The sequence below is a fragment of the Homarus americanus genome, unplaced genomic scaffold (genome assembly GCF_018991925.1).
Source record: "Homarus americanus isolate GMGI-L3 unplaced genomic scaffold, GMGI_Hamer_2.0 scaffold50216, whole genome shotgun sequence".
Taxonomy (NCBI): Eukaryota; Metazoa; Arthropoda; class Malacostraca; order Decapoda; family Nephropidae; genus Homarus; species Homarus americanus.
In genome coordinates, this window is record NW_024739318.1 from 237,866 (window position 1) to 251,848 (window position 13,983).

Consider the following 13,983-nt stretch of genomic DNA (forward strand, 5'->3'; position numbering starts at 1 on the left):
TAGTTACGTATTGTCAATGGTTTTACCAAATCCGGCTTCGAAACACGAGGATCCATATATATTTCATTAGCCCAATAAAGCACACGGACTTCTACATACAATCAACACCTCACCCCGCCAGGATTGGAAGCCACGGCCCACGAGCCCATGACTGTGACACGGGGAACGCTACCTCTGGACCACCAGGATACTAAAAGCAGTTCTAGACTCTGTTTTATTTCACACAAAGCCTGTTCAACGAGCTGATGGCGCCGTGAACCGCTAATGGGGACCACCCGTATCACGAAGGTGGTCAGAGTAACGTTTTACCAAATCCGGCTTAGAAACACGAGGATCCATATATATTTCATTAGCCAAAGAAAGCACGCAGACTTCTACATACAATCAACACCTCACCCCGCCAGGATTCGAACCCACGGCCCACGAGCCCATGACTGTGACCGGGGAACACTACCTCTGGACCACCCGGATACTAAAAGCAGTCCTACACTCTGTTATATTTCACTAAAAGCCTGTTCAACGAGCTTAAGGCACCGTGAACCTCTAATGGGGACTACCCGTATCACGTAGGTGGTCAGAGTAACATTTTACCAAATCCGGCTTAGAAACACGAGGATCCATATATATTTCATTAGCCTAATAAAGCACGCAGACTTCTACATACAATCAACACCTCACCCCGCCAGGATTCGAACCCACGGCCTATGAGCCCATGACTGTGAACGGAAAACGCTACCTCTGGACCACCAGGATACTAAAAGCAGTCCTAGACTCTGTTAAATTTCACACAAAGTCTGTTCAACGAGCTTATGGTGCCGCGAACCTCTAATGGGGACTACCCGTATCACGTAGGTGGTCAGGGTAACGTTTTACAAATCTGGCTTCGAAACAGAAGGATCCATATATATTTCATTAGCCCAATAAAGCACGCGGGCTTTTACATACAATCAACACCTCAACCCGCCATGATTCGAACCCACGGCCCACGAACCTATGACTGTGACCGGGGAACGCTAACCGCTGGACCACCAGAAAACTAAAAGTTGTCCTAGACTTGATATATTTCACACAAAGCCTGTTCAATGAGCTTATGGCACCGTGAACCTCTATAGGGGACTACCCATATCACGTAGGTGGTGAGAACTACCAAATCCAGCTCGAAACACGAGGATCCATATATTCTATTCGCCCAACAAAGCACGCGCGGCTTCTACATACAATCAACACTAACCCGCCATGATTCGGAACCTCACGGCACATGAGCCTATGACTGTGACTGGGAGCGCTAAATGCTGGACCAATAGGATACTAAAAACAGTCCTAGACTTTGTTATATTTCACACAAAGCCTGTTCAGCCAGGCTTATGGCGCAAGTAAGACCTCTAATGGGACTACCCGAATCACGTAGGTGGTCAGAGTAACGTTTTACCAAATCTGGCTTCGAAACACGAGGATCCATATATATTACATTAGCCCAATAAAGCACGCGGGCTTCTACATACAATCAACACCTCATCCCGCCAGGATTCGAACCCACGGCCCACGAGCCTATGACTGTGACCGGGGAATGCTAACCGCTGGTTCACCAGGATACTAAAACTAGCCCTAGACTTTGTTATATTTCACACAGAGCCTGTTCAACGAGCTTTTGGCACCGTGAACCTCTAAAGGGGACTACCCATATCACTTAAGTGGTGAGAGTAACGTTTTACCAAATCCAGCTTCGAAACACGAGGATCCATATATATTTCATTAGCCCAATAAACCACGCGGCTTCTACATACAATCAACACCTCAACCCGCCATGATTCTTACCCACGGCACATGAGCCTATGACTGTGGCCGGGGAACGCTAACTGCTGGACCACCAGGATACAAAAAGTAGTCCTAGACTTTGTTATATTTCACACAAAGCCTGTTCAATAAGCTTATGGCGCCGTGAACCACTAATGGGGACTACCCGTATCACGTAGGTGGTCAGAGTAACGTTTTACCAAATCCGGCTTCGAAACACAAGGATCCATATATATTTCAGTAGCCCAATAAAGCACGCGGGCTTCTACATACAATCAACACCTCAATCCACCAGTATTCGAACCCACGGCACACGAGCATATGACTGTGACCTGGGAACGCTAAATGCTGGACCAATAGGATACTAAAAGTAGTCCTAGACTTTGTTATATTTCACACAAAGCCTGTTCAACGAGCTTTTGGCACGGTGAACCTCTAAAGGGGACTACCCATATCACTTAGGTGGTCAGAGTAACGTTTTACCAAATCCAGCTTCGAAACATGAGGATCCACATATATTTCATTAGCCCAATAAAGCACGCGGGCTTCTACATACAATCAACACCTCAACCGGCCAGGATTTGAACCCACGGCCCACGAGCCTATGACTGTGACCGGGGATCGCTAACCGCTGGTTCACCAGGATACTAAAAGTAGTCCTAGACTTTGTTATACTTCACACGAAGCCTGTTCAATGAGCTTATGGCGCTGTGAACCTCTAATGGGGCCTACCCATATCACGTAAGTGGTCAGAATAATTTTTTAACAAATCCAGCTTCGAAACACGAGGATCTATATATATTTCATTAGCCCAATAAAGCAAGCAGGCTTCTACATAAAATCAACACCTCAATCCACCAGTATTCGAACCCACGGCACACGAGCATATGACTGTGACCTGGGAACGTCAAATGCTGGACCAATAGGATACTAAAAGTAGTCCTAGACTTTGTTATATTTCACACAAAGCCTGTTCAATAAGCTTATGGCGCCGTGAACCACTAATGGGGACTACCCGTATCACGTAGGTGGTCAGAGTAACGTTTTACAAATCCAGCTTCGAAACACGAGGATCCATATATATTTCATTAGCCCAATAAAGCACGCGGGCTTCTACATACAATCAACACCTCAACCCGCCATGATTCGAACCCACGGCACATGAGCCTATGACTATGACCGGGGAACGCTAACTGCTGGACCACCAGGATACAAAAAGTAGTCCTAGACTTTGTTATATTTCACACAAAGCCTGTTCAATAAGCTTATGGCGCCGTGAACCACTAATGGGGACTACCCGTATCACGTAGGTGGTCAGAGTAACGTTTTACCAAATCCGGCTTCGAAACACGAGGATCCATATATATTTCATTAGCCCAATAAAGCACGCGGGCTTCTACATACAATCAACACCTCAATCCGCCAGGGTTCGAACCCACGGCACACGAGCCTATGACTGTGACCTAAGAATGCTAACTGCTGGACCACCAGGATACAAAAAGTAGTCCTAGAATTTGTTATATTTCACACAAAGCCTGTTCAACTAGCTTATGGCGCCGTGAACATCTAATGGGGACTACCCGTATCAAGTAGGTGGTCAGAGTAACGCTTTACCAAATCCGGCTTCGAAACACGAGGATCCATATACATTTCATTAGCCCAATAAAGCACGCGGGCTTTTACATACAATCAACACCTCAACCCGCCATGATTCGAACCCACGGCCCACGAACCTATGACTGTGACCGGGGAACGCTAACCGCTGGACCACCAGAAAACTAAAAGTTGTCCTAGACTTGATATATTTCACACAAAGCCTGTTCAATGAGCTTATGGCACCGTGAACCTCTATAGGGGACTACCCATATCACGTAGGTGGTGAGAGTAACGTTTTACCAAATCCAGCTTCGAAACACGAGGATCCATATATATTTCATTAGCCCAATAAAGCACGCGGCTTCTACATACAATCAACACCTCAACCCGCCATGATTCGAACCCACGGCACATGAGCCTATGACTGTGACCGGGGAACGCTAACTGCTGGACCACCAGGATACAAAAAGTAGTCCTAGACTTTGTTATATTTCACACAAAGCCTGTTCAATAAGCTTATGGCGCCGTGAACCACTATTGGGGACTACCCATATCACGTAGGTGGTCAGAGTAACCTTTTACCAAATCCGGCTTGGAAACACGAGGATCCATATATATTTCATTAGCCCAATAAAGCACGCGGGCTTCTACATACAATCAACACCTCATCCCGCCAGAATTCGAACCCACCGCCCACGAGCCTATGACTGTGACCGGGGAATGCTAACCGCTGGTCCACCAGGATACTAAAACTAGTCCTAGACTTTGTTATATTTCACACAAAGCCTGTTCAATAAGCTTATGGCGCCGTGAACCACTAATGGGGACTACCCGTATCACGTAGGTGGTCAGAGTAACGTTTTACCAAATCCGGCTTCGAAACACGAGGATCCATATATATTTCAGTTCCCCAATAAAGCAAGCGGGCTTCTACATACAATCAACACCTCAATCCACCAGTATTCGAACCCACGGCACACGAGCATATGACTGTGACCTGGGAACGCTAAATGCTGGACCAATAGGATACTAAAAGTAGTCCTAGACTTTGTTATATTTCACACAAAGCCTGTTCAACGAGCTTTTGGCACCGTGAACCTCTAAAGGGGACTACCCATATCACTTAGGTGGTCAGAGTAACGTTTTACCAAATCCAGCTTCGAAACATGAGGATCCACATATATTTCATTAGCCCAATAAAGCACGCGGGCTTCTACATACAATCAACACCTCAACCGGCCAGAATTTGAACCCACGGCCCACGAGCCTATGACTGTGACCGGGGATCGCTAACCGCTGGTTCACCAGGATACTAAATGTAGTCCTAGACTTTGTTATACTTCACACGAAGCCTGTTCAACGAGCTTATGGCGCCGTGAACCTCTAATGGGGCCTACTCATATCACGTAAGTGGTCAGAATAATTTTTTAACAAATCCAGCTTCGAAACACGAGGATCTATATATATTTCATTAGCCCAATAAAGCAAGCAGGCTTCTACATAAAATCAACACCTCAATCCACCAGTATTCGAACCCACGCATTGGTCATAACTGTGACCGGGGAACGCTAACTGCTGGACCATCAGATACTTAAAAGTAGTCCTAGACTTTGTAATATTTCACACAAAGCTTCTTCAATAAGCTTATGGCGCCGTGAACCTCTACTGAGATTACGTAGGTCAGGAGTAACGTTTTACCAAATCCGCTTCGAAATGCGAGGATCCATATATTTCATTAGCCCAAAGCACGCTGGGCTTCTACATACAATCAACACCTCAACCCGCCAGGATTCGAACCCACGGCCAACGAGCCTATGACTGTGACCGGGGAACTCTAACCGCTGGACCACCAGGATACTAAAAGTAGTCCTAGACTTTGATATATTTCACACAAAGCCTGTTCAATAAGCTTATGGTGCCGTGAACCTCTCATGGGGACTACCCGTATCACGTAGGTGGTCAGAGTAACGTTTTACCAAATCCGTCTTCGAAACACGAGGTCCATATATATTTCATTAGCCCAATAAAGCACGCGGGCTTCTACATACAATCAACACCTCAACCCGCCAGGATTCGAACCCACGGCCCACGAGCCTATGACTGTGACCGGGGAACCCTAACCGCTGGACCACCAGGATACAAAAAGTAGTCCTAGACTTTGTAATATTTCACACAAAGTCTGTTCAACGAGCTTATGGCGCCGTGATCCTCTAATGGGGACTACCCGTATCACGTAGGTGGTCAGAGTAACGTTTTAACAAATCCGGCTTCGAAACACGAGGATCCATATATATTTCATTAGCCCAATAAAGCATGCGGGCTTCTACATACAATCAACACCTCAAAACGCCAGGATTCAAACCCACGGCCCACAAGCCTATGACTGTGACCGGGGAACGCTAACCGCTGAACCTCCAGGATACTAAAAGTAGTCCTAGACTTTGTTATATTTCACACAAAGCCTGTTCAACTAGCTTATGGCGCCGTGAACATCTAATGGGGACTACCCGTATCACGTAGGTGGTCAGAGTAACGTTTTACCAAATCCGGCTTCGAAACACGAGGATCCATATATATTTCATTAGCCCAATAAAGCACGCGGGCTTCTACATACAATCACCTCAAAACGCCAGGATTCGAACCCACGGCCCACAAGCCTATGACTGTGACCGGGTAACGCTAACCGCTGGACCACCAGGATACTAAAAGTAGTCCTAGACTTTGTTATATTTCACACAAAGCCTGTTCAACTAGCTTATGGCGCCGTGAACCTCTAATGGGGACTACCCGTATCACGTAGGTGGTCGGAGTAACGTTTTACCAAATCCGCCTTCGAAACACGAGGATCCATATATATTTCATTAGCCCAATAAAGCACCCGGGCTTCTACATACAATCAACACCTCAACCCACCGGGATCCGAACCCACGGCCCACGAACCTATGACTGTGACCGGGGAACGCTAACCGCTGGACCACCAGAATACTAAAAGTTGTCCTAGACTTTGATATATTTCACACAAAGCCTGTTCAATGAGCTTATGGCGCCGTGACCCTCTAATGGGGACTACCCATATCACGTAGGTGGTCAGAGTAACGTTTTACCAAATCCTGCTTCGAAACACGAGGATCCATATATATTTCATTAGCCCAATAAAGCACGCGGGCTTCTACATGCAATCAACACCTCAACCCGCCAGGATTCGAACCCTCGGCCCACGAGCCTATGACTGTGACCGGGGAATGCTAACCGCTGGTTCACCAGGCTACTAAAAGTAATCCTAGACTTTGTTATATATCACACAAAGCCTGTTCAACGAGCTTTTGGCACCGTGAACCTCTAATGGGGACTACACGAATCACGTAGGTAGTCAGAGTAACGTATTACCAAATCCGGCTTCGAAACATGAGGATCGATATATATTTCATAAGCCCAATAAAGCACGTGGGCTTCTACAAACAATCAACACCTCAAGCCTCTAGGATTCGAACCCACGGCCACGAGCCGATGACTGTGACCGGGTAACCCTAATGGCTGCACCACCAGGATACTAAAAGTAATCCTAGACTTTGTTATATTTCACAAAAAGCCTGTTCAACGAGCTTATGGCGCCGTGAACCTCTAATGGGGACTACCCGTATCACGTAGGTGGTCAGAGTAACGTTTTACCAAATCCGGCTTCGAAACACGAGGATCCATATATATTTAATTAGCCCAATAAGGCACGCAGGCTTCTACATACAATCAACACCTCAACCCGCCAGGATTCGAACCCACGGCCCTCAACCCTATGACTGTGACCGGGGAACCGTAACCGCTGGACCACCAGAATACTAAAAGTAGTCCTAGACTTTGATATATTTCACACAAAGCCTGTTCAACGAGCTTATGGTGCCGTGAACCTCTAATGGGGACTACCCGTATCACGTAGGTGGTCAGAGTAACGTTTTACCAAATCCGGCTTCGAAACACGAGGATCCATATATATTTCATTAGCCCAATAGCGGGCTTCTACATACAATCAACACCTCAAGCCAGGATTCGGGCTTCTACATAAAATGAACACATCAATCCGCCAGGATTCGAACCCACGGCACATGAGCCTATGATTGTGACCGGGGAACGCTAACTGCTGGACCACCAGGATACAAAAAGTAGTCCTAGACGTTGTTATATTTCACACAAAGCCTGTTCAGTAAGCTTATAGCGCCATGAACCACTAATGGGGACTACCCGTATCACGTAGGTGGTCAGAGTAACATTTTACCAAATCCGGCTTCGAAACGTGAGGATCCATATATATTTCATTAGCCCAATAAAGCATGCGGGCTTCTACATACAATCAACACCTCAAGCCTGCAAGATTCGAACCCACGGCCCGAACCTATGACTGTGACCAGGGAACGCTAACTGCTGGACCACCAGGATACTAAAAGTAGTCCTAGACTTTGTTATATTTCGCACAAAGCCTGTTCAATGAGCTTATGGCGCCGTGAAACTCGAATGGGGACTACCCGTATTACGTAGATGGTCAGAGTATCGTTTTACCAAATCCGGCTTCGAAACACGAGGAGCCATATATATTTCATTAGCCTAATAATGCACGCGGGCTTCTACATACAATCAACACTTCAACCCGCCCGGAGTCGAACCCACGGCCCACAAGCCTATGACTGTGACCGGGGAACGCTAACAGCTGAACCACCAGGATATTAAAAGTAGTCCTAGACTTTGTTATATTTCACACAAAGCCTATTCAACGAGCTTATGGCGCCATGAACCTCTAATGGGGACTACCCGTATCACGTAGGTGGTCAGAGTAACATTTTACCAAATCCGGCTTCGAAACACGAGGATCCATATATATTTCATTAGCCCAATAAAACACGCAGGCTTCTACATACAATCAACACCTCAACCCATCAAGATTCGAACCCACGGCCCACGAATCTATGACTGTGACACGGGAACGTGAACCGCTTGACCACCAGGATACTAAAAGTAGTCATAGACTTTGTTATATTTCACACAAAGCCTGTTCAACGAGCTTATGTCGCCGTGAACCTCTAATGGGGACTACCCGTATCACCAAGGTGGTAAGAGTAACGTTTTATCAAATCCGGCTTCGAAACACGAGGACCCATATATGTTTCATTAGCCCAATAAAGCACGCGGGCTTCTACATATAATCAACACCTCAGCCCGCCAGGATTCGAACCCATGGCCCACGAGCCTATGACTGTGACCGGGGAACGCTAACTGCTGGACCACCAGGATACTAAAAGTAGTCCTAGACATTGTTATATTTCACACAAAGCCTGTTCAATGAGCTTATGGCGCCGTGAACCTCGAATGGGGTCTACCCGTATTACGTAGATGGTCAGAGTAACGTTTTACCAAATCCGGCTTCGAAACACGAGGATCCATATATATTTCAATAGCCCAATAAAGCACGCGAGGATACTACATACAATCAACACCTCAACCCACCAGGATTCGAACCCACGGCCCACGAGCCTATGACTGTGACCGGGGAACGCGAACCGCTTGACCACCAGGATACTAAAAGAAGTCTTAGACTTTCTTATATTTCACACAAAGCCTGTTCAACGAGCTTATGTCACCCTGAACCTCTAATGGGGACTACCCAAATCACAAAGGTGGTCAGAGTAACGTTTTACCAAATCCGGCTTCGAAACGCGAGGATCCATATATATTTCATTAGACCAATAAAGCACGCGGGCTTCTACATATAATCAACACCTCAGCCAGCCAGGATTCGAACCCACGGCCCACGAGCCTATGACTGTGACCGAGGAACGCTAACAGCTGGACCACCAGGATACTATAAGTAGTCCTAGACATTGTTATATTTCACACAAAGCCTGTTCAATGAGCTTATGGCGCCGTGAACCTCGAATGGGGACTACCCGTATTACGTAGATGGTCAGAGTAACGTTTTACCAAATCCGGCTTCGAAACACGAGGATCCATATAGAGTATATTTCATTAGCCCAATAAAGCACGCGGGCTTCTACATACAATCAACACCTCAACCCGCCAGGATTCGAACCCATGGCCCACGAGCCTATGACTGTGTCTGGGGAATGCTAACCTCTGGATCACCAAGATACTAAAAGTAGTCCTAGACTTCGTTATATTTCACACAAAGCCTGTTCACCGAGCTTATGGCGCCGTGAACCTCTAATGGGGACTACCCGTATCACGTAGGTGGTCAGAGTAACGTTGAGGTGTTGATTGTATGTAGAAGCCCGCGTGCTTTATTTGGCTAATGAAATATATATGGATCCTCGTGTTTCGAAGCCGGATTTGGTAAAACGTTACTCTGACCACCTACGTGATACAGGTAGTCCCCATTAGAGGTTCACGGCGCCATAAGCACGTTGAACAGACTTTGTGTGAAATATAACAAAGTCTAGGACTACTTTTAGTATCCAGGTGGTCCAGCGGTTAGCGTTCACTGGTCACAGTCATAGGCTCGTGGGCCGTGGGTTCGAATCCTGGCCGGTTGAGGTGTTGATTGTATATATATATATATATATATATATATATATATATTATAAATTCTCCATTCGAATTCAAATTTACATTACTTAATACACAGTTTGATAAGTTCAATGAAAACACTGTTTTGAGACGGGCGAGGGAATATTCTCCAGGGAATTTGTGAGGAACTCAAGCAAATCATCAACTGGGACCTTTGTAAAGAGTGATGTTACATCAAAACTGACCAGTTTAAAATCATAATTAATGTGTAGGCTATTTAGTTTATTAACTAAATCCACATTATTCTTAACATTAGAGTTTGCTATGTTGCCAACTACGGGGATTAGTAAAGAAACTAGCCATTTAGACAACTTATAAGTGAATGACCTACTTGAGCTAATGGGTCTTTCTGTGTTATTTGGCTCGTGAGACTTGATAAGAGCTTAGAATATGTTGCAACATCTCATAATCACCTTTGTTTAAAATCAGTACTGTGTTGGCTTTCTGCTTTAGTAACATGTAAATCCTTATTTTTCTTAAAGGCTTGGACTGCTTTGGTAAATCTTTCCTGACAATTAGGAACACAAGGCTTAGACATAGATAATTACACAATACTTTTACACATGTTCTCTTCTTCATTTATTAAATTGATGAATTTCTCGAACTTGCAAAATGCTCTGGCTATATCAACACTGTCGACTCCCTTTTTAGAGCCATCAAAACTTAAACCGTAACCGTGGGCACACATGGTATCATTGTCTAGTTGTTTAGAGGAGAGATTCACTACGCAGTTGTGATTGGCATCCTTAGTCCAATCACTATTTTTAATAAGGAGTGCTAATGTGTGGTCTAGCTTTGCTTGAAGATCAGAACGCTCATATCTCAGGTCATCAAAACAGTAAACCAACATGAACTTCATCCATTCAATCGGTATAGTCTTATTAAAAGATTTTTTTTCTTACAATACGAAAAGCTTCATCCACTTCAATCCTCTTTATTTCAATGTGTTTCGTTAGGATGATTTCCTGCAATTCATCAAAAGGGCGGTCAGACATCTGCAGGACACATTGTGGGAGGATTAATTATCATGGCATAACTTGTTCACTTGGGCATGTCTTAAGGAATTTCAATTGTATTTTCAATTTTTGAGCCTTGATCTTCGAAGAGGAGTATTCAGTAATGAAGGGAGACAAGCCAGGACAGCTTGTAGAGAAGTATAAAAAATATAGCGTGAAATCCATTATGCAAATAAATCACTGTAGGTCAGCGTGATCCATGTATGGGCTAATCCACATAGGAAACAAGAAAAGCGCTTATGAACTTCGTGTTTTCTTGTTTCCTATGTGGTTATCAGCATATACAGTATATATATATATATATATATATATATATATATATATATATATATATATATATATATATATATATATATATATATATATATATATATATATATATATATATATATATATATATATATATATATATATATATATATATATATATATATATCTATTTACCAACTTTTACCCCAAATTGCCACCCAGAGTCCACTTTCAGGATATGGGTCCTAATCTAACACTGTTACATGTACATAATGTATATATTCCACATTTATATAAATATTACTGTCTGTCTGACAGGCGCTAATGCACATCATTTATACTGGTATTTTAACGACTGAACATAATTATACCTGCACGTCAAAATGCAGGTACACTTTTTTTTACTGTAGGTGTGTACAGACACACTATCTAGACTGTAAGTACTTACATTCTCAACGGATAGTTTTAGACAAGGAGAAGGAGGGCGAGTCTCCATAATGGTGCACGCTGGATGTAGCCTAAATAACAGAGACGAGGGGCTGGCCCGACAAGCAGGAAGCTGGTGACGCCACCTGCTCGCTTGTTCAATACACTTGAAGAGTAACCCCAGCGCCCACTCTACATGCCTCTATTATACGTCCCGGAGTGATCACGTAAAATATAATTAGTAAGATAATTACCAATACGTTCTAAATGTCAATCATTATCGGGGAAGTTGAGGTTAAGCAACCACCTTCAGCAAGTTATAAATCCACAGTGTTTTATAGGAAATTAATTTTTATCTGCTGATAATGGGATTATTTTTCTTTTTCCTTTTTTTTTACACTAGAGGCTATTTTCTAAAGTGAGTCATTTTAACCAGTGTGTTGTAGGGCATAGGTACAGTGGCCAAAATGGTGGAATGTCAACATCACGTTTATAGCAAATAGTTCCAAAATAAATACCATTCATGTTACATCATCACTCTTGTCAAAGCTAATGTCATGTTTTTTGCTTTAGTTCGGTGGCAGAGGGATGTACGTCTTCCAATGTGATCGGAATGATGCCAAGGAGTCTATACTTTAACTAAGATCTGATGTGGTTCACACTCACTGATTTATAAGCCCTTGATTTTTTAATCACTGGAGCAGATGTGTGTGGTTCATTCACCTCACCAGTACGTGAACCTCCTTGTTCATCGGTGACTAGAGTACTAGACGCACCAGCGTGCTCATCACCATCGCAAACACAGTGCAACACAAGAGGTGGATGAACTTTATATATATATATATATATATATATATATATATATATATATATATATATATATATATATATATATATATATATATATATATATATATATATATATATATATATATATATATATTTTTTTTTTTTTTTTTTTTTTTTTTTTTTTTTTTTTTCAGGAGTGGAAAGGATGGAAGGCATGCTGGGGCTCAAGGCACAGCCAGACATGAAGGGTAGAGGAGTCACGACAGATAGTCGTTAAGGGAAAGGTTGGAAAAGAAGTTTAATGAGTTAAACAGAGGAGGATAGTATCATGTCCCTTCGACACAGCGACGGCGATCTCGTCGATTAGTCTTGCCTTAGGCCTGGCCTTGGGAGGAGTTATCATCTGCATTATTTACCAACAAACTCTGTAATATGTAAAACAAGGGGTGACGTCCTCCTCTGTTTAATAAGACTAGATTCTATATATATATATATATATATATATATATATATATATATATATATATATATATATATATATATATATATATATATATATATATATATATATATATATATATATATATATATATATATATATATATATATATATATATATATATATATATATATATATATATGTGTGACCAACACAACCTTTATATGACAAATATTGCTGGTTTCCCAATGAAAAACAAGTAAAATTGTATATCCAGAATGTAAGTGCGCTCTGAAGCCCGTCCCCATGACTTGGATTCCCCTGTGCCAGTTCCCCTTGCAGCTGCTGCAGTTGAAAGCGATGACAACTCTGATGATGACGAGTGCGATGATGCTAAAATGGATCAACTGTATGAGCCTGAATCTGAGGAAGAAAGCCACACTTGTTAAATCAAGAAGAGTTGAATGATCTGGTGAGAAACCTGTCATTGTCAAAGGAGAAAGCAGAAGTGTTGGGCTTTAGATACAGCAATGGAACCTCCTACAGAAAAGTACCAAAATATCCCTCTTCCGTTATCGCCACACAAACTTAACTGACTTTTTAAAAATAAAAATGATGTTTGTTCCTGTACTGATGTTAATGGCCTCATGCATGAGCTATGAAAAGAACTTGTGCCTGGTGAATGGAGACTCTTCATAGACTCCAGCAAAGTGAGTCTCAAAGCTGTGTTGTTACACAGAGGTAACAAAAAAACCTGTTCCTGTAGCTCATGCTGTCGGCATGAAGGAGCCGTTTGAGTCGATGGAAATCCTTCTGAAAGTGATTAATTACTCAGCTCAGAAGTGGAACATTTGCAGTGATCTAAAGGTTATTTCTCTTCTCTTAGGACTGCAGCTGGGATACACAAGACACATGTGCTTCTTGTGCCTATGGAACAGCCGTGACGAAAGCAATCATTATGTTGCAAAAGACTGACCTCAAAGACATGAACACACGGTTGGCAGGTACAATGTGCAGCATAAGCCATTGGTAGACCCTCAGAAAGTCTACCTTCCACCGCTTCACATCAAACTCGGCCTTATGAAAAACTTTGTAAAGGAAATGGAT

The 13,983-nt window shown here is 43.2% G+C and overlaps 1 protein-coding gene across 1 annotated transcript in view; it reads right to left on the reverse strand.

The window, feature by feature from the left end:
• The window catches only part of LOC121874514 (glutamate receptor 4-like), a 151,691-nt gene extending 139,889 nt beyond the window's left edge, over nucleotides 1–11,802 (reverse strand). Inside the window, exon 1 of the mRNA XM_042378667.1 lies at nucleotides 11,671–11,802. Within this exon, the coding sequence (XP_042234601.1) occupies nucleotides 11,671–11,718 (48 nt within the window). The 5' untranslated portion in view covers nucleotides 11,719–11,802. The remainder of the gene's footprint in view (nucleotides 1–11,670) is intronic.
• Nucleotides 11,803–13,983: the final 2,181 nt, after the last annotated feature.